Below are 24,463 nucleotides of genomic sequence, written 5' to 3' on the forward strand. Positions count from 1 at the left end.
TTTGTAAAATATTCCAATGAATACAACGACAGGATTAACAATATAGCAAGTGTAATAATTAGCATGTAATATAAATTCAAATGCCTTAAATGAAAAAAAAAAAGTCAAAATATTTTGGTATTTGTTTTTAATGCTATTCTTTTTTTTGACTACGACAAAGGGAGGAGTTTACATTTTATCATGGTACCTTAAGTTTCTATTAGTCGGTACTAGCAATCCTTTATCAAATCAACTATAGATGACACACTGTTATATTTACATACATGCATCTTTAGACATCAAGGAGAATCTGGACTCAACAACACATCTTTCTTTACTTCATTTCTACATCTTTCAATAATCATACTCCTCAAACGTTTCTCAATATTATTGAATCATTCCTTCCTGATTTAATTCTTTATCAATATTCTTCAAGGCTGCTGATTGTACCCTTTTACTACACCTCTTACTATTTTTTGCAGGTGACCAGCAAGAAAACATTCAATAGCAAAAATAAGAATGCATAATCAGAACTAATAAAAAATTCTTTATACACTACTTTTTGATTCCAACTACTCAAAAATTATATTTTGGATATTACTATACTGTTTCACACAAGAGACTTCTTCACAGAACTAATACCAGCATATAATTGTACAATAGTAATATATTATTATGTAATCATCATTAATAAATAATATAAGATAATGAAAATTATTATTTCTTGTTAACATTTAATATCAATTGGAAAGTTAAAATAAAGTATGATTCCAGAGGGACTACCCTACTAAAATAAACCTACCCAGAAATAGAAAGAACCAAATAGATGACAAATAAATGCAAAAACTTCAGACTTATCCAAATATTATGTACACCTGAAAACCGAAAATTGGCATCCATTTCTGAAACAAACACCAGTAACTACTGGTGATAGTGTATAACTATTGAAAAGTACATTTAGATCTAAATTTTTAGTATACCTAAATGGTTCTTGAATATTCTCAGTTATTTTATTCTAGTAACAATTTCGTACAGTACATTATCTTTATTACTTAACAATCTTTATTTAAATCTTTAAGCTACAATTTTTACAGTGATTATTATTTTTGAGAATAATAAATTATTTGCCAATAATTTAATCTTTTATTTTTCATATCTTAATTAAATTTGTTCAATATCTACTTATAACTATCCACTTATAAGGCTTTAGTAATGCAAAAGCAGCAAGAAAACACCATACTTTTTAATGACAGAAATCCTATGCAAGGATTTGTAGTATACAAGTCAAACATTGATATGATAATGAAAATCAATGGCGGTAGGTAGGACTAGTATGGAAATCTCAGAACAAATAAGCAGAGTATGAAATAGGTGTATGTTTACACTAAGAGGAAAACTAAGCTGCTGAGGGTAGTTTTCAGTACAGTCCCTGATCACTCTATAAAAGAACCATACTGATTTTATTCAGTCTGACTCAGTTTCTGTTGGTTTCATTTCTTTTTATTTTATTTTGTTTATTTTTTCTACCTTTTTAAAAATATTTTGGGTAAAGAAATTGTCGCCCAAATGTCATATTCAAAATATGACAAATAATTATGATCTTCATGATGCAAATTATATTATTCAATGACTAACTCACTGTAAGATTTACAAACTTAATAAGAGATTTAAACCTCAGCCTATTTCATCACACTCTGGATATTCAAATTTCATTAAAAATCTCCTACTACTAAACAAAAGTTTGGTCAAATCATTACGTATATTACCTAGATAAGAATCCAGGATAGAAATTATAGAATGCAAAAAGTTTTGTAATTAAATGAATACAATTCAAAATATGTCATAACCTGAATTTTATAAATGTGTCTAATAAGGAGTATGACAATATCTCCAGAACAAAGACTAAATATACATTAATAAGGCTGTCAGCTGTTCAATGGATAACTAAAAATGGCATTTAGACTATATGAAATAATTTATAATTTATGTTAGACAAGATGGTTCAACTGAGATATTCCAGTTACGCAACTAAAAGCCAAAAGAAAATTATTTACTTTTAAGTAGAAAAAAAATTTAATGTTAAAATTATACTTTATATGTTAGACGAATAACAATTTTTTTTCTAATAAATTCAGGATTGTAATTAAGATTTTAAGTCCATTAAATAATTAAGTACTAGAGCAAGAATGTAGAATTTCATACTATAACTTCAAAAAGATTATTCTCTCAACAAAAATCAGAGCAAAAAAAAAACAGCTATTATATAAATAAAGCTGAACCTACATATTTAACATAAAAAAATTAATTAATAGTAATAATAAATAATTGATGTTCAACCATTTTAAGATAGCAATTTAATGAGTTTCTTAATTCCCTGTTTTTATTTTATTCTTTCTAAATCAAAAGCTTATTCTCTAATAGTGATTAAAAATTTTTGACAGCACATATTAAAATATTACTTACACGTTACTTTTCCTTGTCACTTCTTCTTTAAATTATTACATAACACTATGTTTCATAATTACCTCAGCTTACCTTCAAACAACAAATCATGAAGTCAGGTTTGGAACTAGTTATTGTTTAATCTTTCATCATTAAATTTTAATTACTTGAAAATTAGTTAATAGTTTATTTTTCCATTAAAAGTTATAAATAAATAAAATTCATAAAATAAATTAAAATATAATATATTATAACAATTAAGAACCACAAAATCTTCAATGAAGTGAACATAAAAAAATGATAAGCAAGAAATTTTTATCCGATTACTTGTATTTACAGGCTAGAAAACAAATAAAAATTTATTTTACATTAGATTCCCTTGAAACAAAAATTAAATTAGCATGACTGATGAAAGGGTATAAAGCCAGATAAAAAAGCTTAACAAACTGGCAACTTATCGCATACAACAATCATGCATTTATTCATAAAAGAAGACATAAACAACTTTTTTCCATAAAAAATCTGTACCGCTCTGTAGTTGCGAAAGATTTCTTAAACCTGATAGTTACGTGACTGGAACATTTCCAGAACAGAATTTAAAACCTAAATGGAATGACTTACGGATAAATGCCACTGCCCAAAATTAAATTCAGAAGAATGAATGGTCCATGCAGATCAACTCTGGGACATTTTTTCCATAAGCCACATTGCTTTTAGAATTTACTAATGGCTAATGTCTGCAGCAGTAAAATATAAAATAAATAACCTAACAATTTTCTTAAGAAATGGCTTTAGTATGTTTCAAACATCCTTTTTATATTTTACTCCTTGGTCCTGCTTGGATAAAAATCCAGTTTTCTACTAAAGATAGAAAGATGCAACAGCCAGTTATTCAAGTGGATAGAATGACCTAACATGCCATTAATACTAGGATGACACTTAAATTCACCTTTGAGCACTGCAAATATTATAGATATGTGTTGTCTATTTAGAAAACAAGATGAGTTTAGAAAATTAATTATTTCACACCTTCAAGTTATGAAAATCAAAATATTTTGATGCTCTAACCATTCTTTCTCAAAACTTATATTTTGGGGGAGAACAAAAAGCTCACATCATTCAGGACTGGACCCACCTTGGTCTTCCCCTCCCCAGTAATTTTTGGTCATGAAAATCTGATGGACCACGCAATTATCATAAAATTAACATTTAGTAAGTTTAATAATTGCTGATATCTACATACATAATTAAAATAATACATTTGTTTTATTCCAACCGATAAAGTATTATCCCACCTCATTGTTAAAAAACATCATCTAAAGAAACCCATTAATATTCCACTTTATCGATCCACTATCGATCAAAAAGCCCACTTAATTCTATCAAAAATTCTTTTTTCTTATTGCATTCACAGTAATAAAAGTTTACCTTAACCTCTTAATAATTACTGAAACTGAAAACATTTATTTTGTATTTTGTACCTACCTACTAAGAGACGATAGATGATATCTTTTAACACATATATCTTTAAGTAGTAAAACAGAGATTAAATATTTTCATAATTGTTTTCATATTTCAGAAAAAGTAAGGAATAAAATTTAGTATGCAGTCTGCTAATGATATGTAAAGATGTGCAATATTTTCTAAAATTCAATACAACATGAAAGACAGTATATTTATTTTAATGTAGAAAAGATCTTTTATTTAGTGCAATAGATAAAGAAAAATAACTAGGAAATTTAATTAAGAGTTAGGCAAAAAAATGAGCAATAGTATTATAAATAAAGATACAGAATTCTTGAAATTGTTTGTTATGGATAATTTTACACATTATTATTTGTATGGAATTTTATTTCACAATGCTTTTGAACTGTTTAGGAAGACCTACATAAGTGAGTCAAGGATTTAAATTTAAAATAATTTGATTAATGAGTTATAAATCACTTTATACATTAGTTTAATCTGAAACCAATACTAATCATAAAATTAATAACAATTTCATTTATAGTATATAATAGTGATTTGCTTACAATATTTATTTAATTTAAGCAATAGTCAAATTGAAGAACTCATACTAATTATCGTATTTTAACATTTTCTCTATATAAAATAACAGATACAACAAAATTAAAAAAAATTGTCATTACTGTTCTCAAGACACCCTTTTACAAATGTACAAGACGTTATGGATGGATTTTTAATATAGAATATGATATGGAGAATGTGATTAAAAATGTCAGACCCTTTCTAGAAGTAGAATCCAAAAGCAGTTAATCTGGAAATCAGCTTTCTAATCTGTATAACTGGCTGCTCAGTGTTAAAATATGATCTTAAAATGTAAATAACAAGTTCAGTAATATAAAAATTATGAATAAAAGTTTATTACAGAAGTACATTACATTAAAACATTAGCAAGAATGTATGATTTTTCATTATCTTAAGATTGCTCTTAACACGTTGAGTGCCACGGCCGCCAATTGGCACTAGGCAGTTATATCAGGGGCCATCGGCACCCTATGCGTAAGTCATATGGAATGGTTTCTACTTATGCTGGCCTTTCAGTTTAGCAGTTAACCTTTAAGTGGCGTGTTAGTTGAATACTTGGTGTTATAAAATTGTTTGTGGTCCCACGGTTTTTCTGTTATTTTGTAATGGCTGATGGTGAAATCCTGGGTCCATCTCAGTCAGAGACAATGATTTAACGTTAAAAAGAAATTACCTGTGGAAGAACTAAAACATATTCTGGAAAATGAGAGAAGTAACACTGTATTTAGTGCTGAAAGTGTCTCTGAATGTGATTCTAGTGAAAGTGACTGAGTGAGGACAAAAATCTTACTGACACAACTGTCCAAACTATACACAGAGAAACTGAAACCAATGACGATGTTATTCAGATAACTGAAAATGAAATGGATACAAATATATCTACACAAAAAACCACTTGACATATAATAAATATGAAAATGGCAAATAATGTCGTACAGGTAACTGATCCACCAGAATTAAAAAGAAATCAATTTTGTTGAAAATCCTAGTCTTCATATGTCCGTTCCTATTAATGGTAAATCAATTAACTATTATCAACTAGTAGCTGACGATAAATTTTTTAACTTCACTGTGAATGAAGCAAATAATTATGCACAAGTCTTAGAAGAAAAATGAATCACCCTAAATCTCATTTGTCATGGAACCTGTAACAAAATACGAATTTTGCGTGTTTCTGAGACTTGTTTTACACATGGGGAACTTTAAACTGTACAGAATAAAAGATTTTGGTGTAGCCATCATTTAATATACTGGCTTTCCATAATTATATGAGCCGAAATACATTTTTCATAATTATGAGAGCTCTTCATTTTTTTAATAATGAACAAGCATCATGCAATCGTATACATAAGATACAACCTTTAATTGATTTTAATGAAAGAATGACTAATTTTTACTATCCTAAAAAGGAATTATGTAATACTGATTACTTGAAAACCATTAAATCCAGTCAGCACAAATGGCATTTGTGACCCTACAGAACATGCATTAATTAGAAGGAAAAAAGCACCAAGAAGAGTCATACACATATGGCTTTATAAGCAATATTAGCATAAAAATGTTAGTAAAACCCCAGGGGGTTTTTATCAAAATTATTATTTCTAATAAGAAAATTAAGTCAGGTTTTTTCAGAAGAATGTTGTCAGATCAAGCGGCACTCAACGTGTTAAATAGCATCAAAAAAGAAATACTTTGTAAAATGTTATGAAGATTTATTAAGTTATATCCTTTCAATGAAGTTTACTGCCTAGAAAATGACAAGCTCATGTCGTTTTCATGTGCATTTTCGTGGATGGAGGAAATGCAGTCAAATTCTATAATACTGAATATAGAGAGAGAGGGTTTCTTCCTCTTGAAATACTGTGCTTCAATCATATTACTTACAAAATTAAATCATATAAAATAGTGCAAAAGATAATCAATATAGAAATATGATCAAAGATCCATTTAATATGGTTAAAATAATCAATTTTTATTGTCGTAGACTAAAACATTGTTATATTTTTTTTCAGATTATCTGTCTGCGTGCAAGGAAGTACAAATCCCTATTAAAGAATCTTTTTCTATGTATCTCCATTGTGCTAGAACAACTTTTAATGGAGGATGGAGTAGATTTTAAGAAAGATTACTATTTTTGTAAATCTGCTTCATATAGCTTTCAGCAGGTGCAGTAGTAACACTTAGCGTTCGAGTGTACTTACAACCTAAGCTAGTTTGAGTGATGTTAATTTCAATTTCAAACAAAAGGTTAACAAAATATTAGAAAAAAGATTTTTGTATTTTCACTTTCATTCTCTTTCCCTCTCCAATTTCTTTTTTTTTATCATTATAAGACAATTCATATCTCCTAAATGATTTTTCAAAAAAATTGAATATTATTACATAAAATAATAAAAATACTATTACAACACAGACTTTATCTTAATAATGATCACTTAAAAGCGGTTTAACATAATTATATATTGTGTCCTTCACTTACAATTATCTACATACTTACAAATTCTTCCTTATTTTTATTAAAGTAAAAAAATATCTGTTCATTATCTTGCATGAGAAAAAGATTAGGGCTGTTATTACTACGTATTTCATGCACAAAAGCAGTCTATATTTTATGAGTGTCATTAAATGAGTCATTTCTACATCAACAAGAAGACCATCCAATACAAGTGAATCATTTTCACATAAATATTTCACACTTCGCTTAAAATAAAAACCATTAAATTACATATAAAATACAGAAAAATGCATCTGAACACTAAAATTAACCCTGGAAGAGAGTAAATAAACATAAAAAGGACAACAGAAAAGGTAAACATAATCACAAAAAGTGACTTTTTTTTAGTAATTTTCAAAGACTTGTGAAAGAGATTTTTTGAAACAAAACTCATATAAATGTTACAATGGGGTTAAAATGAATAGCATCATATAGAAATAACTAAAGGTGGTAGGTATACAAAGACTATAACGAAAACAAAAGTGATAAAGTCAAGGCTTACAACTAATATTACAATGGTAGCATCAACATTATTAAGCTGCAGTTATATCAAAGTTATGAACTTCCCCAAAATTAGAGTAAAGTATAACAAGATGGAAAAATCTGCAATCTCTAAATTATAACAAATTCCCACCAGTCAACCAGCTCAGTCAGCAAAAAACTACAACGAATACTGTATATAGAACTAAAGTCATAATAATAATAATCTTTCTATGGAATTTTCTAGAATAAAAGTAATTATCCTAATATAACATAATTTGTCTTGAAATTAAGCATGCATTATATAATGTTCATTTTAGTTTTATTAAGTATTAATCATTTACATTAACAGGCTGACTGCCATCAATTTTTTTTTCAAATATCATTAAATTTTGATTAAAAATACTTTGTTTAGAATTTTCATTTTCTGAAGCCTCTAATGTTTTTTTTAAAAATATGTCTCTAATGGAATGTTTAACTCATTTGCTCATAAATCTTTACAGAAAACCTTGTTATACACTTTACTTTCTTCTTTTTCTTTTGTAAAACTAAAAAACAAGAACCTGTAAAGTTTCAAAACAAAAAATGCATGTCAACAAATATTTTAAAATATGTTGTTAAAAATATTTAGTAATTGTTATAACAAGTTATTTATAAATATTTAAGTTCAGATTAGGTTTTTTAAGGAACTTTACATGTGAAGCAAAAATGAAAAAGTGCAATGTATTCATTCAGTAAAATAAACAAATAAATCTTGATCACCATGCACAAGTCATTATGAATTGCTATTAGTATTGTAAAGAATAAGCATTTATTTATACAGCTGGAATCTATAACAGGAAAATGCTTGGTAATATACATTTTATTTCCCAATACAAAGTTGACAAACATTTTTAAACAATTTACTTGTTAAACAGATCAGATAAGTGTATCTGCTACGTTTTTTGGTTGAAATGTTTAGGTAGGTCCACTGGACAAAATGAATGGATGGCAGGATTTAAATTTACTGACGAGTACAATTTCTGATAACTATGAATAGTGAACATACAGATATTCATAAAAAATACTATAGTAAAATTCTTGTTTAATTTCACAAAATAAAATTGAATTTCTGATGAAAATGCTGTATATAAGTATTAAGTCTTTAGGCAATAATGTCTTAATTTTGTTTTATGGTTTTGCAAAAATAATTTCAAAATAATTGCTGTATTTTTTTAACTAAACCTACTACAAAACAAATCAAATGTATATCTTTACAATGGAACCTTTTCAATCTACAATGTACGGTGTTTGAATTAATTTAAAAATTTGAATAATAAAAAAACTCAAATGAAACTTTATTCTTAAAACAGAATCTTATTTTAATAAACAGATAGAAAAGACTTCCTTTAACAAAATTGGAAAAAATAAAATACACTTTATAAATGTAATTTATATACAGTATTTTATTACAATAATTATGTCAGAGATTTTACAATTGACTAGTAAAAGACTTTTGGTGGGTACTTTTTGTAAAATATGAGCCTTTTATTTTTATTTATTTATTTTTAATATTATGCCCTCAGATATATACTTCAACTTACTGTGGAATGAAGAAGATAGACCAAAAGAAATCACATAAAAAATACACCTCTAGACCCTTGCAAGAAACTGAACTCAAGGACCAGCAGCAGATAAAAAGACAATTGGTTACACAAAAACCTACTGCAATTTTTAGATTATAGTGATCTACACTTTCTTTCTTGATATTTTAATTAAAAAGATTCAAATATTGAAAAACTTTTCATAAAAACACATTAAAGGAAACATCAAATTAAATTCTTCATTCAGGTCTTTATAGTTTTGAAAAAGAACTGATTTAAGAACTACTGCAACAGTTCTTTATGGGTTTTGTATTTTGTTGTTTTCCTGGATATTGTAAAAGTCTCTGACACAGGATGGAAAACTTTTTGTTTCAGTCAGAATGTATTAATACATAAGCAAGACACTAGAAACTCTAGCATTTAGGAGCTGCTATTGTTGTAACAGAGCGAAAATCAGTAATGAGTCATTATTTGCTCGAGATCAATTTTGATGTCATACAGGGTCTACATTAAGGCCAATTGGAATCAGACCATTGGGGTTAAATAGGAACCTGAATAAGATTGTACGCTGCATTCTGTACAAAATAATAGCAAGTGTTTGCAACTCTTTGAATGTCTACAGAAGCAGCATCCTGGCAGCCGAAGGATGCGAAATAAGGATAAAAACTTACGGCTAAAGCCATGTTTAATAGGATGATCTCTCTGTAATACTTAAGGTGAGTTTCTTCTCACCTGTTGAAACTGAATTCAGTTTCTTCAAATCTGTTTGCATTTTTAGCGGCTACACCAGTTTAAAAAATAAATAAGGTATGGCTCACATAATATCTAGTCAACACAAATTACAGTTCAAAAATATTTCTTGAATTATTTATTTATTTATATATTTTTTAATATTTTGAGTAACTGAGTAAAAATTAAAAAAAAAAAATTATAAATGGGAACTGCCAAATTGTCTTTTTAAATTATTCAGAGAGAAGAATAGCTTTGATAATTCAAATATAATCTTTTTGTGATATCTAATAAAAATCAAAACCTGATGAGTGAAACACATCAAACGCAACATGTATGAAAACCTATAATATCATTCTGGTCTACCTATAAACTACACATTAATCTTACATTGCAAGTTGTCAAAAACATGTAAATTTTGGCTGAGAATTTATATAGTCTTCACTTTTATTTGAAAAAGACTGATAAAATGAGCAATTAATAATCCAAAAAATAACAATTTTTAAGTTTCACTCTATCAAGATAGAAGTCAAACTGCCATCTATAGTATTAAATACCTATTCGTATAGTATATATAGATGATCCATCCCAGTTCCATAAGCGTAAAGAATTAGTATGCAATCTGTATTTAAATGTCAAGTTAGTATAAAAACAAGAATGACTGCTTTGTTTAGCAAATTCTCAATGAAATATCTACTTAATTCTAAAAAAAAATTACATAATATTTTTTAACTGACACCTTTTTTATAACAAAGAGACAAGAATGGAATATTCTCAATTTTAATCTATCTTTTAACTGTTAAACCGACTTGTAACTGATATAAATTTTTGTTTAAAAGTTATCTTAAAAAATAAATGTATAAAAAAATCATTATTAATCACCGCAAGTGAAAATCATAAAAAATATGCTAGAAATAAGAGTACAATCATCACTTCTAGAAAATGAATTATCTGATAATTATTTGATTTGAATGGAGAGCTATATATGGCAGTCAGCATGCTAAAACACAATATTGGTAGTAATGTAAAATAACTTACATTTCTTGTTTTAAGTATCATATGTCTTAAACTTGGATTTACTTCAGATCGTTCAGTTGCATAACAAATATTTGATGGCCCAACAATCTGAATAAAAAAAAAATACAAAATTTACTGCTTTTAGGCAGGTAATGCCAACAAGGTATTAATAGATGAAAGTAAAATTTCATGATAGTAAAATAAAACTTTTTACCATTCAATAGTAGAATTATATAATTTTACCATTCGAGAGTATTAAAACAATCTTGAATGGTATATTACACAGCATAAATCTTGTACCAACTAAATATTAAAATTCTTGAATTTTTATAATTCAATTAAAAGATTACATTTTCAAAATAATACAGACATTCAATAGAATAAGAAACTATATTGGACTAACCACATTTAGTGACATATTAATTCTGTCTAGAATCACACAAGTAGAATAACTACTTGTTGATTGCATAGACACATGCGTGCACACATGCACACACACACCTACTTCATCCACACTTTTCATTAAGTGTTAACACGTTCAGTGGAGGCTACTCGTATCCAAGTAGTTATCAGCTGCCAGGAGCATACTACTTGTTTACAAGTACCATTATTGTAATATTTATTATGGCTTAGTTTGAGCTAAGCTCTTAGCAGAAGTTGATCGTATGTTGTGCACATTGTTACTAGATAGTGTTCATGTAGTTTATGTATTTGGTTTCCTGCCAATTCTGTGTTTTTACTTTTACGCCGAGTTCATAGTGTTCAAACCAGTAAGTCAACATATTTTTTATTGTAAATTGTTTTATTTTATTTTTTTTTATCCAATTTATTATTTACAATGGCTATCCGACACACATTTGGGCAACACCTCAATGAAGATGAACTTATAGATTCAGAAGGTCCATCTTGATGAAAACTCCACATCAGATGAGTCGTCCGAAAGTGAGTTAGTTGGATGATGAAATAAATCCCCATTTGGGCAAATAATACCCTACAATTAAGACAAATTCCTTTCAGGCCTATAAGAGATAATAGATTATTGGCACCAATTCTGGGGGAAAACAGACCAATTTCTTTCACTTGTGTTTCTTTTACTTGTGGACGATATTTTTTTTTTTTGAGTCAATTTTCAGAAATACGAACAAATACACTTTTGAACTGTTCTGTGATCCATCAACTTCTGAAAAATTTTGTATAACTCAGTGGAAAGACCTCACAGTACCAGAATTAAATATTTTCACTGGTTTGTTGCAATACACAGGAACCATTAAACTTAATAGACTCCAGGATTACTGGAAAACCTACAGACTCTTCACCTTACCCGTCTTTAGACAGTAGATAAGCCGTGATCACTTTCTATTAATTCTTAGATGTTTATACTATTCAAAAGTCAATGCTCCTCAACTGCCTGTCCATCGAGTTGACCAACCATTGCCCAATATTGATCGTCTGTTCAAAGTAAGAACACTAATAGATCATTTTAATACAAGAATGGTGTTAATGTATTATCCTTCAAGAAAATTATTTATCAATGAAGCAATACTTTGGAGAGGCGCTTATTTTCAGATAGTATGTAAAGAGCAAGCGCCATAAGTATGGCCTAAAAATATACTCTAAATGAACCTGAAGGGCTCATTTTTAAGTCTGCTGTTTATGGCAGACAGTAACTTTTTTTTTAAGGAAAAGTCACTGAGAAAAAATCGTACTATGTCTCATGAATGAATTATTAAATCATGGGCATCCATTATTCATGGATAACTGTTATAATAGTTTTATTCTTACTTCCAAACTTCTTACAAAAGATACATATTGTACTGGTACTCTATGAATTGATCGGAAGCATTCCCTGGATTTAGTTAAAAGTACAATTTTGAAAAAATCAAAACCATCACCTAATATGCAGATGGGTTTATGATCGGAAAGTGAAAATATAAAAGAGTTGTCACCTTCATTTCTTCTCAGTTTGACAAGGAAAAGTGCACAATAATAAACAAAAGAAAACAGGAACTAGAGAAATCAAAACCCACTGTATATTATACTGCACATATGAAAGGTGTTGACAGAATGGACCAGATCATGGCTTATTATCCTTGTGAGAGGAAAACAATTCAGTAGTACAAGAAAACATTTGTCCATATTTTACAAATGCTTATGGTCAATGCAAACCACTTATGAAACATGCACAGAGAGCATGACAAAGAGAAACTTTCTCTGTACAACTTCCGTCTAAAGTCATAGAGGAACTTTTGCCATCAAATGAGGGGCAACCGAAACAAACTCCTCCAGGACACCATACCATGCACTGATCCACACAAAATGAAGAGAGATGCAAAAGGTGGGAGGAAAAGAAAACTTTACCAAGTTTGTAACAAAAATGGAACAAAAAAGCAAATAACATTTGTTTATGAAGTTTGTCCAGAGAAGTCAGGTTTGTGTCCAGTTGAGTGCTTTGATAAGTTTCATAAAAAAAATTAAGTATATTGTAGAACGGTTATGTTGGTTGCAAATACTGTAAATAAATTCATAAAACTTATAAATTAGTATTATTGTAATTAGTGGTAGTAATGTATAATATATTCACTGAAAATAAAGAACAGAAACGGAACGCTGCATAGCTGGCTCGGAATCAGTTCATTCGTGGAGCGCACTACCCAGGTACGAGAACGAATGAATCATGACGTCACAAATTACAAAATAAAAACCCTAAAAGAAGATTTTGGTTACATTCTACACTTCAATACAACAATTGGTAAGTATTTATTGAAAAATATTTTTTAGCATTCCAGACACTTTATTCATTATATACCATAGCAGTGAACATGTTAACCAACTAAAACCATAAGACATCAAAGTCTTCAGTTACTACTATGTTGAGATGAGAATCAAGTGCTATTGTTACCATTAATCTAAACATACTAACTCTTGGATTTTTCAGAAGAGATTTCACTATCTGTTAATTTTTGCCTTAAAAACAAATGTAACTTATAAAATCTAACAAATTTACAAATCTAGCTTTGTTCTTTGTATGTGAAAAACTATTTTTCAAATCTTCTTAAAAACACATAATTGACTACTGAGTTTTTAAAATGAAGCAGTATCATTTCACTGTTTTCTTTTTACACCCACAAAACTGAATAGTTATGACCATAAATTTGTCAAATATATACTTGCACTTTGCTTCAACTTTAATTTTATAAAGGTTTTGATATTATAATTCATAATCCATTAAAGATAAGGAAAAAATGGAAGTTCCATGCCAAACTTTCATGGCAAATCACCTGTGATATGATACGATCCTCCTTAATCGTAGTACCTCTCTAATTGCTTAGCACTAACAGTTAATAGCATCGACGACCCATTTACAAAAGTTACTGTGTCAAATTTGAAGATTTTTGGTCCAGCCAAACATGAGTTGTACAAGCCAACACATACATAATTGCATGCAGGCCAAACAGAATTAACCCCCATAAGGAAATTATGGGAAATTAATTAGAAAACCAAAAAATAGAAAAGAAATTTTTCCACAACTGCCTTTACTACTTTCCCCTTGTTATAGTTTATACAAAAAGTTAACTACAATTGTATGCTGAGAGATTGTATTCTGTGTGCTGCAAATAATATTTTCTTCAAAGGATGGTAATCCTGTGTTGTGTGCAGCTTGCTTCCATGAGCCAGTCAGGCTGGTGACCTTGATACAAGAAGGTGTGTTTGGCTCTTTGTTGTTAGTTGTGTATTCATCGCCTTTAAACAATTAAAACTTTGTCTTTCCATATGCACTGAGAATGGTTTAAGTTTAGAACAGTATATATTTCATCTTCCATGAGAACAGCGAGCACATACAGGCAGTGAAATACCAGTTTACTATTAGATCTCCAGGAACACTGGTTCCTAACTGATATAGTGTAAATCACTAATTGAGAAGTTTAGAAGACAGGATCGTAAAGGATTAAAAGTGAAGTGGTAACCATTAGCACTCAATGAGGAAAAACTGCAAGACATATCATAACCTTGAGATATATATCTGGAAGTATCACTGCACACTGCAGTATGATGTATTTACATCATATTGTATAGTTACCATGAAACCTGGTTTAATACATCGATCAATATCAGTTGTTATGCAATGTAGTCCCAACAAGACCATGCAAAAGTTGGCCCGACAGACTGTTTTCTATGCTAACTAGGCAGAGTTCCATTATCAGATAAATATCTGCACAGAGCTCACATTTATGGTTTGCCAATAACCCACATGCCAACATGAAATTCCTTTACAGGTGTAGATTGCAATATTCAGGAGAAGAAAGTTGGCCCAATATTCTTTGCAATCTTCAATCCATGAAGTTACTGCAAAGATTTTCAGAAATTAAATCATTTCTACAGGCTTATGGCCATAAGCTCTTAGAAAAGAATAGAGGGGTAAATTCTGTTTGTTCTGCATGCAATTGTGTGTGTATGTGTTGGCTTGTACAAATCACATTTGGCTGGATGAAAAGCCTTCAAATTTGGTAACATAACTTTTGTAAATGGGTTATATGAGTTATATCACAGGTAATTTGCCATGAAAGTTTGGCATGGAACTGCTATTTTTTCTTTCTTTTTTTCTTTTTCAGATATATCTAGATATTCAAGGGGACCATTTCCAACAACTATTCTAAGGTAAATCAATGTTATATATTGTTACACTAGCACATAAAAGGTTGAATGTACTGTAATATATACCACACTATAACTGTCAAAAATGTAAAAGTTGTACACAAATCTAAGTTTTACAGAACAGTTTAAAGACATAAATCTTATCTATATGTTGTAGTTAATATTATAAAACTTATTTACAAAATACACTTTATTAAAACTCATGTGTAAGAGGTAACCTGAAAATTATGGTTAATGCAGAACTATTAATTACATTTACAAGACTATGAAAAATTATTAAATGCTAATTTAATATAAAATTTAATTAAGAAAAAATTATACTGTATAAATAAATACTAGAAAAAATTTATTACAATACATCAATAGTTTCAGAATTAAATACTAACATAGAAAAGGTCAAATACATTGACCAGTGACATCACAATTGCAAAAACTATTTAAAAACATGGTATAACAATTGCACTCAATCACACCACTTAAGTATGGCTCATCCCAAAATTAATCATTAAACTTAGGTCATTAACAGATAAGTTTTAACTATTAAACAATATTAATAAAGATAAGGAACACAATATTACTAGAAATTACAAAACTTGATTATTCAAAATTCAAGTAAATTGATCTTTCTCTTTCTCTCTCTCTCTCTCTCTCTCTCTCTCTCTATCTGTGTGTGTATGTATATATATATATATATACTCACAAGTATATACAATCAAAAATTGATAGAAAAATTTTAATTTAAACAAAAGGTTATGTAAAGATAATTAAACTTTAATTACATCTGATTAAGTGTACTGTATTGTAACATACCACTTATCCTGAAGGGTTATCAAGTGAACTCAAAATGTAAAAAGGTTTCCCATAACTATTTTGTGATATTTTATAATATATAATTAACACACATATTATTTTTACATTAAAACAAGATATTTTTTCTAAAAGAGGATAAAAACTAACAAAACATCATTTCAACCAACTTTTCAACCACTGCCAAACTTACTGTAATCAACAAACTACACTGAATACAATGAGATTGGGACTTTAAAACCAAATATTGTTTATCAATATATATATAAAAGAGTAAATAGTATATATATATATATATATATATATATATATATATGATGTATATATCAACATACTGACCACTGTGCCAATTAATCTCTAACACACTTATTACATCTATTTCCTTCTTGAGTTGGTCTTTACTGTTCCTTGTATAGTGTAAAGCTCTAAAAATGAGATTTTTATGTTCCAATTTTTTGTGACCATGGGTGATTAAAATTTATGTGTATTGAATGCCATTTATTACTTTTCTATAAACTGATGTTTGTATGATATTGTTACTGTTTATTTCAATCTCAATATCTAAAAAATGTATTTTCTGTAAGTTTAAAATTATTGTAATAATATCTATAACTGGATTATATATGACCAAAATATAATCTACATATCTTATCCATAATAGCACTTGGTGTGTGCCTACTATATCATAAACTATAATACTTCAAAATATTATATAAAAATCTGACAATCACTGAAATAGGTGAACCCATAGGTTCACCATTTGTTTGTAACAATTGTTCTTATATTTGAAATAATTTTGGAGGTAAATATTCCTTACGATGGTAATTAATACATCTGCATACTCTGGGGTCTCCTTGTTTTTTTATTATTTCTATTGTTTTATCAACTGGTATACTACGGTACACGCTTGTCATAACTTACTATTCTAGTGTTACAGTTAACATTATTTAACTTATTTATGACTTCGTAACCGTTCTTAACATCATATTTGTTTAAGAAAGTATAGAAAGATTAAGAAAGTATAATAATGCATTAGGGTTATGTGATAATGAAAAGTTTATAAATTTATAAAATGTATGTGCTATAGTTTTACTTCATATAAGCAATTAACTCTTTTGAAAGCAAGTTAATTCCTTCAGCAGTTCAACATTTTTAAGAGCACTCAGTTCTCTATTTTTTAGCATTTCTTTAAAACTTCAAAATTTCCATTATAATAGGAATATGAAGGTAACTTACAGACTGCACCCAACGAGGGAGTCCCCATTTTGAGCTAACAAGCCGATGTGTTAATAAAACACCATCTTCCACTTTACGTTCAACTACATCAGTACCTATAACTGCAGGATTCATCGGATTTGGATATTTTCTCCATGCAGCTTGTACTACAGTTTCCCAAGGGTGACTGAAAAAAAAACATATAATTAAAGAACATATTTAATACTAAATTTTTAAACACAGCATGATAATACTCATTAATTTTTACTAAAATGACTTTCCTTCCAATTTTAATCATAATTTTATCTGTTATCCTTTAAAGCCAACTTCTGGCATTTTTTTCTTTACCTAAAAAGAATTGAATATGACCCACAGTCATATTGTTATACTTCTATAGTAATTAAGATTTTACAATTATAAAATAATATTTTTCTAGTTCAAATAAACCTACTACATTTATAAAATAATCGTTTTTAATAATGCACGGTGACAAAAAATATACAACAATAATATTTATTTAAAGAATAACTCAACAATTGTAATAAAGTAAACACGAAAGAAAAATGGTACAAAACAGCAAAGGACAACCTTCCATTTTAAAATAAACAAATGAGATACACATATGTTAAAAATAAACTAAAGTATGCTGCTCATTTTTAATCATCAATATTATTATTTCTCCAATCAGTTTTCCAGTTACTGCCATGTCTGGGTGTGTGTATAGGCAAATGTAATTACTGCTACTGCCTTGCCAGGCCTGACGTACCTGCAGATTTAGTGCAATATAAGTATAAATGTACCAGTAAGCATGTAGTCTGGAACAGACTCAGGTCGACCACTCCTAAAAGATGTGGTTAGGTTAATTGAAACCCAACCACCAAAGAACACTATTATCTACAGTCGTAACAGATCTAATTTTAAAATAATTTTACAAAATTTTCTATTTAGTACAGTATTTATTTAATTATTATGAACACAACAAAAAAATGAGAATGCCAGTTAGAATAAATGAACAAATATCACATTAAATTACAGATAACAGCTACATTAACTTCAAAATAATAAAAAAAAACATTAATAAAAGTGAAGAAATATCAACTTGGTTTACTAAAATTAAGAAAAAAAAATCATAGGTAAAATGACATAAAAACATAAAGCACTGTAAAAAAACTGTCCTTTCTGATTTTTGTACTGTAACGATAAAAAATATCCGTGATTTACTTTACCTTTCCACAATCAATGGAATGAGTAATCTTAAGACAATCTTGATTTATATGTATAAGAAGCAGAAAGAATTCACCTGATTGCAGTGAGTAATAAACAGTTCAATTTACTTCATGTGATTACATATGATATCCAATTTGGACCAATTTGTACACATGTAATGAATATTATTCCCATGCTGAATAATGGAACTTATATAGACTTGAATACCAAACAAATTGGAATACATCCAAATAATTGGATATCTGGATTTGGAAATACTGGGTTTCAACAGGGTAGTGCAACCTAAAACATAGTGAATGAAAAAACTAATTTATTGCAAGAAAGGTTTCCTGAACTTTCATCTATGTAGCAGTAACCACAACTGGCCCCTTTTGATTTTGTGATTTAATAATATCCAACTTCTTTGTTTGAAGGCTAGTGAGATCTCTTGTGCTTAAGTAAATAAACCAAAAACAATCATGTGAAAGGCGTTGATGTGTTATTGAAACTGAATCACAGTTGTAGCACGATCATTGAAGATTTCACTGAAAGAGAACGCATATGCCAGCAAAATCATATGGGGATTTGTCTGAAATTATATTCCTGAAGTAATTCCAACACATATGTTTTGTATTATAATTAAAATATTGTAATTTTTTAATAAATTATTTTATAAAAATATTACATTTTACATTCTTTATAGGACAGTCTCTGCTTGTGGTATGTGTTTGTTTGTGTTGTAAATAAAAGTAATTGTAATATAAGTAGAATAAGCTATTTAATAATATAAAAAAATGTAAATTGAATTGTAGACTAAACACTGCCTGATGCAAACTGAGGAATGTCACACTTGATTAATGAACAAACACTAATGCACTTGGGTGCATTATGTTTGTTCATTTACAAATGTAAAAATAAAACAGTAAATTTAAACTTCAACAAAACTAGTAAAATTAAGTTATTTTTATTTCTGTCATCAGTGTTTTATCCAAGAGTAAATTTATTTCTAACGTTATAAGTGTTTGTTTTTTATAAATGAGTATGTGATTTATGTTATGGTAGAGAAATAAAGCTATGAATAACTCTAAAAAAAATTTAAAAAAATAATCAGGATAAGTTTTCTTATTTGTTGTAGCAATTTAAAGTATTTACAGCGGAAAAATGTTTAACAATCAAGATGAGACTTTTTATAAGTTTGTTAAGTACAAATAGATTAAAAGATATATAAGAGTGTTTCACCAAGAAACAGAAAGAATTTCAGGACGAGTTTTATCGGTGGAAATAATAAAAAAAATTTATATAAACATTGGTCCGGAAACGCTTCATTAGAGAGTAATGGTTGGTGAAAGATTATGCCATGATTCCTAGACAAAGAGTGAAATAAGGCCACAATGAAATTCTAGGAACCCAAATTAAGGGGTAAGCTTGATGGCTTCTAATGGTTTTTGACCTGATAAATTGAATAAAACAGGTTTTAGAACCGAATCTGCAGTAGTATTTGAGAAAACTGGGCTAGAACACAAAAAGTTGTGATGATTTTTTTTATGTTTTATGCACAATAATTTTGTTACACGGGTAATAAATACATAAAACTTGTAAACAAATCTTATAGAGAATTTAATTTTGAATAAAATGATGTAAACAAAGTTAACTACAAAAAACCCAAGTTACAAAAAATGAATTTTATTAAAATCAAAATATTTGAAATGTGGCTGAAAAACTACATTAATTTTTAAAAAGAAAAAATAATACTTTTAATATCCATGAATATCTAGAAATAAAATTACTTAAAAAAAAATAAAATAGTAAAAACACATTAAAAACTTACTATTACAACTGTTCGAAATGTCCTCCTTCACTGTTAACACAGTACTCTGTTCATTTTAAAATTCCTTGGGGGGGCTCTTTTCACCATATCTGGATTATTTCACAGAATTTCAAATGCATTGAAAATTCTTGCCATCAGATCTTCTTTTGTACTACCTTTCCAATGTATACTATCGATTTCATATGTCCCCACACATAATATAGTCCATTGGTGTCAGATCAGGTGATACAAGAGGCCAATTAATTGGTCCTTCTCGCCCAACCCAGTTGTTCCTAAATGTTACATTCAAATAATTTCTTACTTATCAAAAAAAATGTGCAGGAACCCCATTTTGTTGAAAAATCATTTATTTTCTCGTTATTAGTGGAATGTCTTCTAAAAGCTGTGGCACGTTATTTTCTAAAAAAAATTAAATACTTGTTTCCTGTAATACCAGTGATGTTTATTTTGCAAGTTATTAACTCCACCTCTTAAAAATGTTGCCTCATCAGCAAATAAAATAGAAGTTACTTCATAACAGTTTTCTTGAAGCCAGTGACAAAAATTTAGATTAAATGCAAAGTGGCCAGGCAGTTAGTTTTGAACATTCTGATAGGGGTACGGGTAGAGATTTTCTCTGTTAAATATTTACCATAATATACTGTGTGTCAAACCAATGCAATTTTAAATTCATCTAATACTAAGCCCTGGGCTATGTTGAACTTGCTGTATTACTTTTTCCTCAAAAGCGATACAATGTTGTTCTTGTCTTTCAACAGAATAAGAACGTGTAGGAAAAGAACCAAATGTGCGTAAACAACAGAAAACTGAAGCGAAGGTTTTTTTATTTGGAATCCTTCTACTAGGAAATCTTTCTTGATATTGCATTTTTGCAGCCAACAAGTTACCATTGCTATAACCAAAAATAAAAATTATGTCAACATATTCCTAATTTGAAAACTGAAATGGCATTTTGAGGACGCGGAATGTTGATCAGCTGTTAATACTACAAACTTATGAAATTTAAAAAAAAATTATTTTACCATTAATTTTTTTTTTTACTGACAATTTTTGAAATAAAAAAGAAATCATTTATCTTACCATTAATATGTTTTTTTCTTTTCAAGATTTGTGGATAAGGTTATTAAAAACTGGTGTTTTATGTTACTTCTCTTCTGTTGATTTTTATTTTTCTTAAATGATTTTATTTCTACAGTAGATATTCTAGGGTACAAAAAATATTCTTCTTTCTGTTTAAAAATTAATGTAGTTTTTCAGGCACGTTTCTTATATTTTTATGTTAATAAAATTCTTTTTGTAACATGTTTTTGTTTTGTAGTTGACTTTATTTACATAATTTTGTTCAGAATTAAATTCTCTATAAGTTTTTTAAAAGTTTTATGTATTTATTACCCATGTAACGAAGTTACTAAATGTAAAACATTAAAAAATGGGGGTTTCACCACAACCTTTTGCATTCTAGCCCAGTTTTCTCAAATACCACTGCAGATATGGTTCTAAAACCTGTTTTACTCAATTTATCAGGTCAAAAAACCATCAAGCTTACCCCTTAATTTGGGTTCCTAGAATTTCAATATTCTATCCATAATTTCAGTTAATAACTGAAAATAACTTAATAATTTCAGTAATTTGCCCAGGAATCATGGCGAAATCTTTCGCCAGCCATAACTCACTAACAAAGCATTTCAAGACCAATGTTTATATAAACTTTTTTTATTATTTTCACACACATGTAACCCAGTAAACAAATGAAATCAATAGAAGGTGAATTCAACAAAACGCAGTCAAGAGTCTAACACAAAACCTTCAAAAATACTCCTAAAATAAAAACTCCCCAATCCTACTAACGAAGGATGAGAATCATATTCTGGCCCACAACAATAAAGACAAAATGGAAATCCTAGATATATAATTCAACAAACTCTTAAACTGTAAAGAACTGACAAAACTCCTAAACTTCGACACCAGTACCCTAATAACAACATCACCAGAAAACATCAACCCTCCCACAACAAAAAAAGTCTACCAAGCATTGGGTGAGATAAAGAATTAAAAAGTAGCAGGAAAAGATGACCTTCATAAAGAACTGGAAACATACAGGAAGACCAACAAAAATCACCCTTCATACACAGCTCATAAATATCTGCATCAAAGAAGAACTACTGGAACACTGGACAACAGTCCTCAACTACCCACTTCACAAAAAAGTGAACAAAACATACACTAACAACTACTCAGGTCCTCCTGATGTATCTACAGTTGTTGTTGCATTGAGCTTGTCTTTGGCTATAATTTGAGCTAGTGGTTGAGTGTGTACCACTCACTAGTGTTGGATTGTTTGTCGATTACAGTTTTTGCAACATCTGCTTCTTATTACAACACTGACTTATTGTTTGCTTTCTTCACCGAGTTTGGTACTTGGATTAGATTTGACGTGCACCCGCCTCATCAAGGGTCCTTCAAAACTTAATTGTTCTGGTTCTGAAGGATATGTGGCGAAGGAGTGGCAACAACTGCTGGATTTTAGTACCAGTTATAAGCGAGGATTTGGCCTAGTTAACTCTAGTCCAAACCATAGTCCTGCTTACACCCTATAGGAATGGGCCATCATCAGAGGTCTTGAGACTGCTTGATGCAACAAGTATTCATGAGATCAATCCAGTAGCAACTAATACGAGTTGAGTGACGGGGGATTCATAGGACTATGACTGTCTGTAGCTCGCTATGGGCAGTTGTCACATTTGTGGGCTTGCCCGTATCTAAAATTAGAAGATAAAGCAAGATAGTCTTTGTTAGTTTGACTTTGTAGGATATTCTGGCAGAAATGTCGCAAGCCAATGATTTAAAGAAACAGCCTAACCCAAACAGGGTGGGGCTGGTGAAGTGACGGGTAAGAATCAATGATTCCCCACCTACTTAGGTGAGGAAGATAATGCAATGGCAGTTGTTTCCAGCCAGGTTTCACGAGATAATCTGCTTGATTCGTTTTTTAGGGCTAATGGTAGGTTAGGTAGCTCTGTCCCTCCCCTCCACGGGGTTATGTACTTTGAGCATCAGTATGACCAAATTCATTACATTTAAAGAGAATTTGTGAAGTACTTCAGCTTCAGTTAGGAGTAGGATTATTCCCAACATAAAAGGAATTTAAGGCAACATTCTCTGCCCTGGCTCAAGGTTTTTGAGACACTATTTTCTAAGGGTCAATCCAATTTATGTGTCCCAAAAAAAACATAAGCTGGTTGCTTGACCAATTCAAAAAAAAATTGAAACTTACCTACTTGTTTCCTACATGTATTAGGACCTTAAAAATAATTTTTTTTTTTATTTTTTATTCAAGCAGTTTGGTGGCCATTTTTGTTGGAAAAATCATTAAAAAAATATTCGTCCTAGAAGGATTAAACAAAAAGCAATTTAATCATATTTTCTTAAGGTAAAAGACTGGTCCAGTGGTTTATTTACCTATTCTTTTCTTTCTATGAGAAAATTACCAATAAAGTTGAACATGAAGAACCGTGAAACTTCACTTTTAGTAATTATTTTTTTCAAGAGGCAATGATGGCATATACAGTTTGAATTGTTTTTTATATGTTAGTAGTTTTACCACAAATAATATTAATGGTGATATACTTAACCCTAAGTTTTTATGAATTTTTGAAAACTTATTTTTTTTTTCAAATTTAAATTTTGGCTTAAAATAACTCCAATGGGGCTGGTGATAAAAATCTCAAATTTGCACAACTTGCAATGTTTTTGTAGATGTTTATGGCAAATAAAAATGTTTCTTGAGTATTGAACTACTAAAAAAGTTATAACCTCTCAAAAATCATGAAAAACCTGTTAAAAGCGATAACATTTTAACTGAATAAGGATGGCATACTCTACACCATGATATGGGCCAATGTGATTAGATATGCCAAATACTTAGGCAGATTAGAGGCATTGCATAGGAGAAGCTGTTTAAGGATAATATCCGCATATCGCAGT

At 29.2% G+C, this 24,463-nt stretch overlaps 1 protein-coding gene across 1 annotated transcript in view; it reads right to left on the minus strand.

The window, feature by feature from the left end:
* Positions 1-24,463, minus strand: part of slmo (PRELI domain containing slowmo) — a 35,932-nt gene that overhangs the window by 6,258 nt on the left and 5,211 nt on the right. Inside the window, exons 2-3 of the mRNA XM_075355897.1 lie at positions 17,467-17,632; positions 10,792-10,878 (exon numbers count right to left, since the gene is read on the minus strand). Of these exons, the coding sequence (XP_075212012.1) occupies positions 10,792-10,878; positions 17,467-17,632 (253 nt within the window). The remainder of the gene's footprint in view (positions 1-10,791; positions 10,879-17,466; positions 17,633-24,463) is intronic.

The sequence above is a fragment of the Lycorma delicatula genome, chromosome 2, assembly GCF_047948215.1.
Source record: "Lycorma delicatula isolate Av1 chromosome 2, ASM4794821v1, whole genome shotgun sequence".
Classification (NCBI taxonomy): domain Eukaryota; kingdom Metazoa; phylum Arthropoda; class Insecta; order Hemiptera; family Fulgoridae; genus Lycorma; species Lycorma delicatula.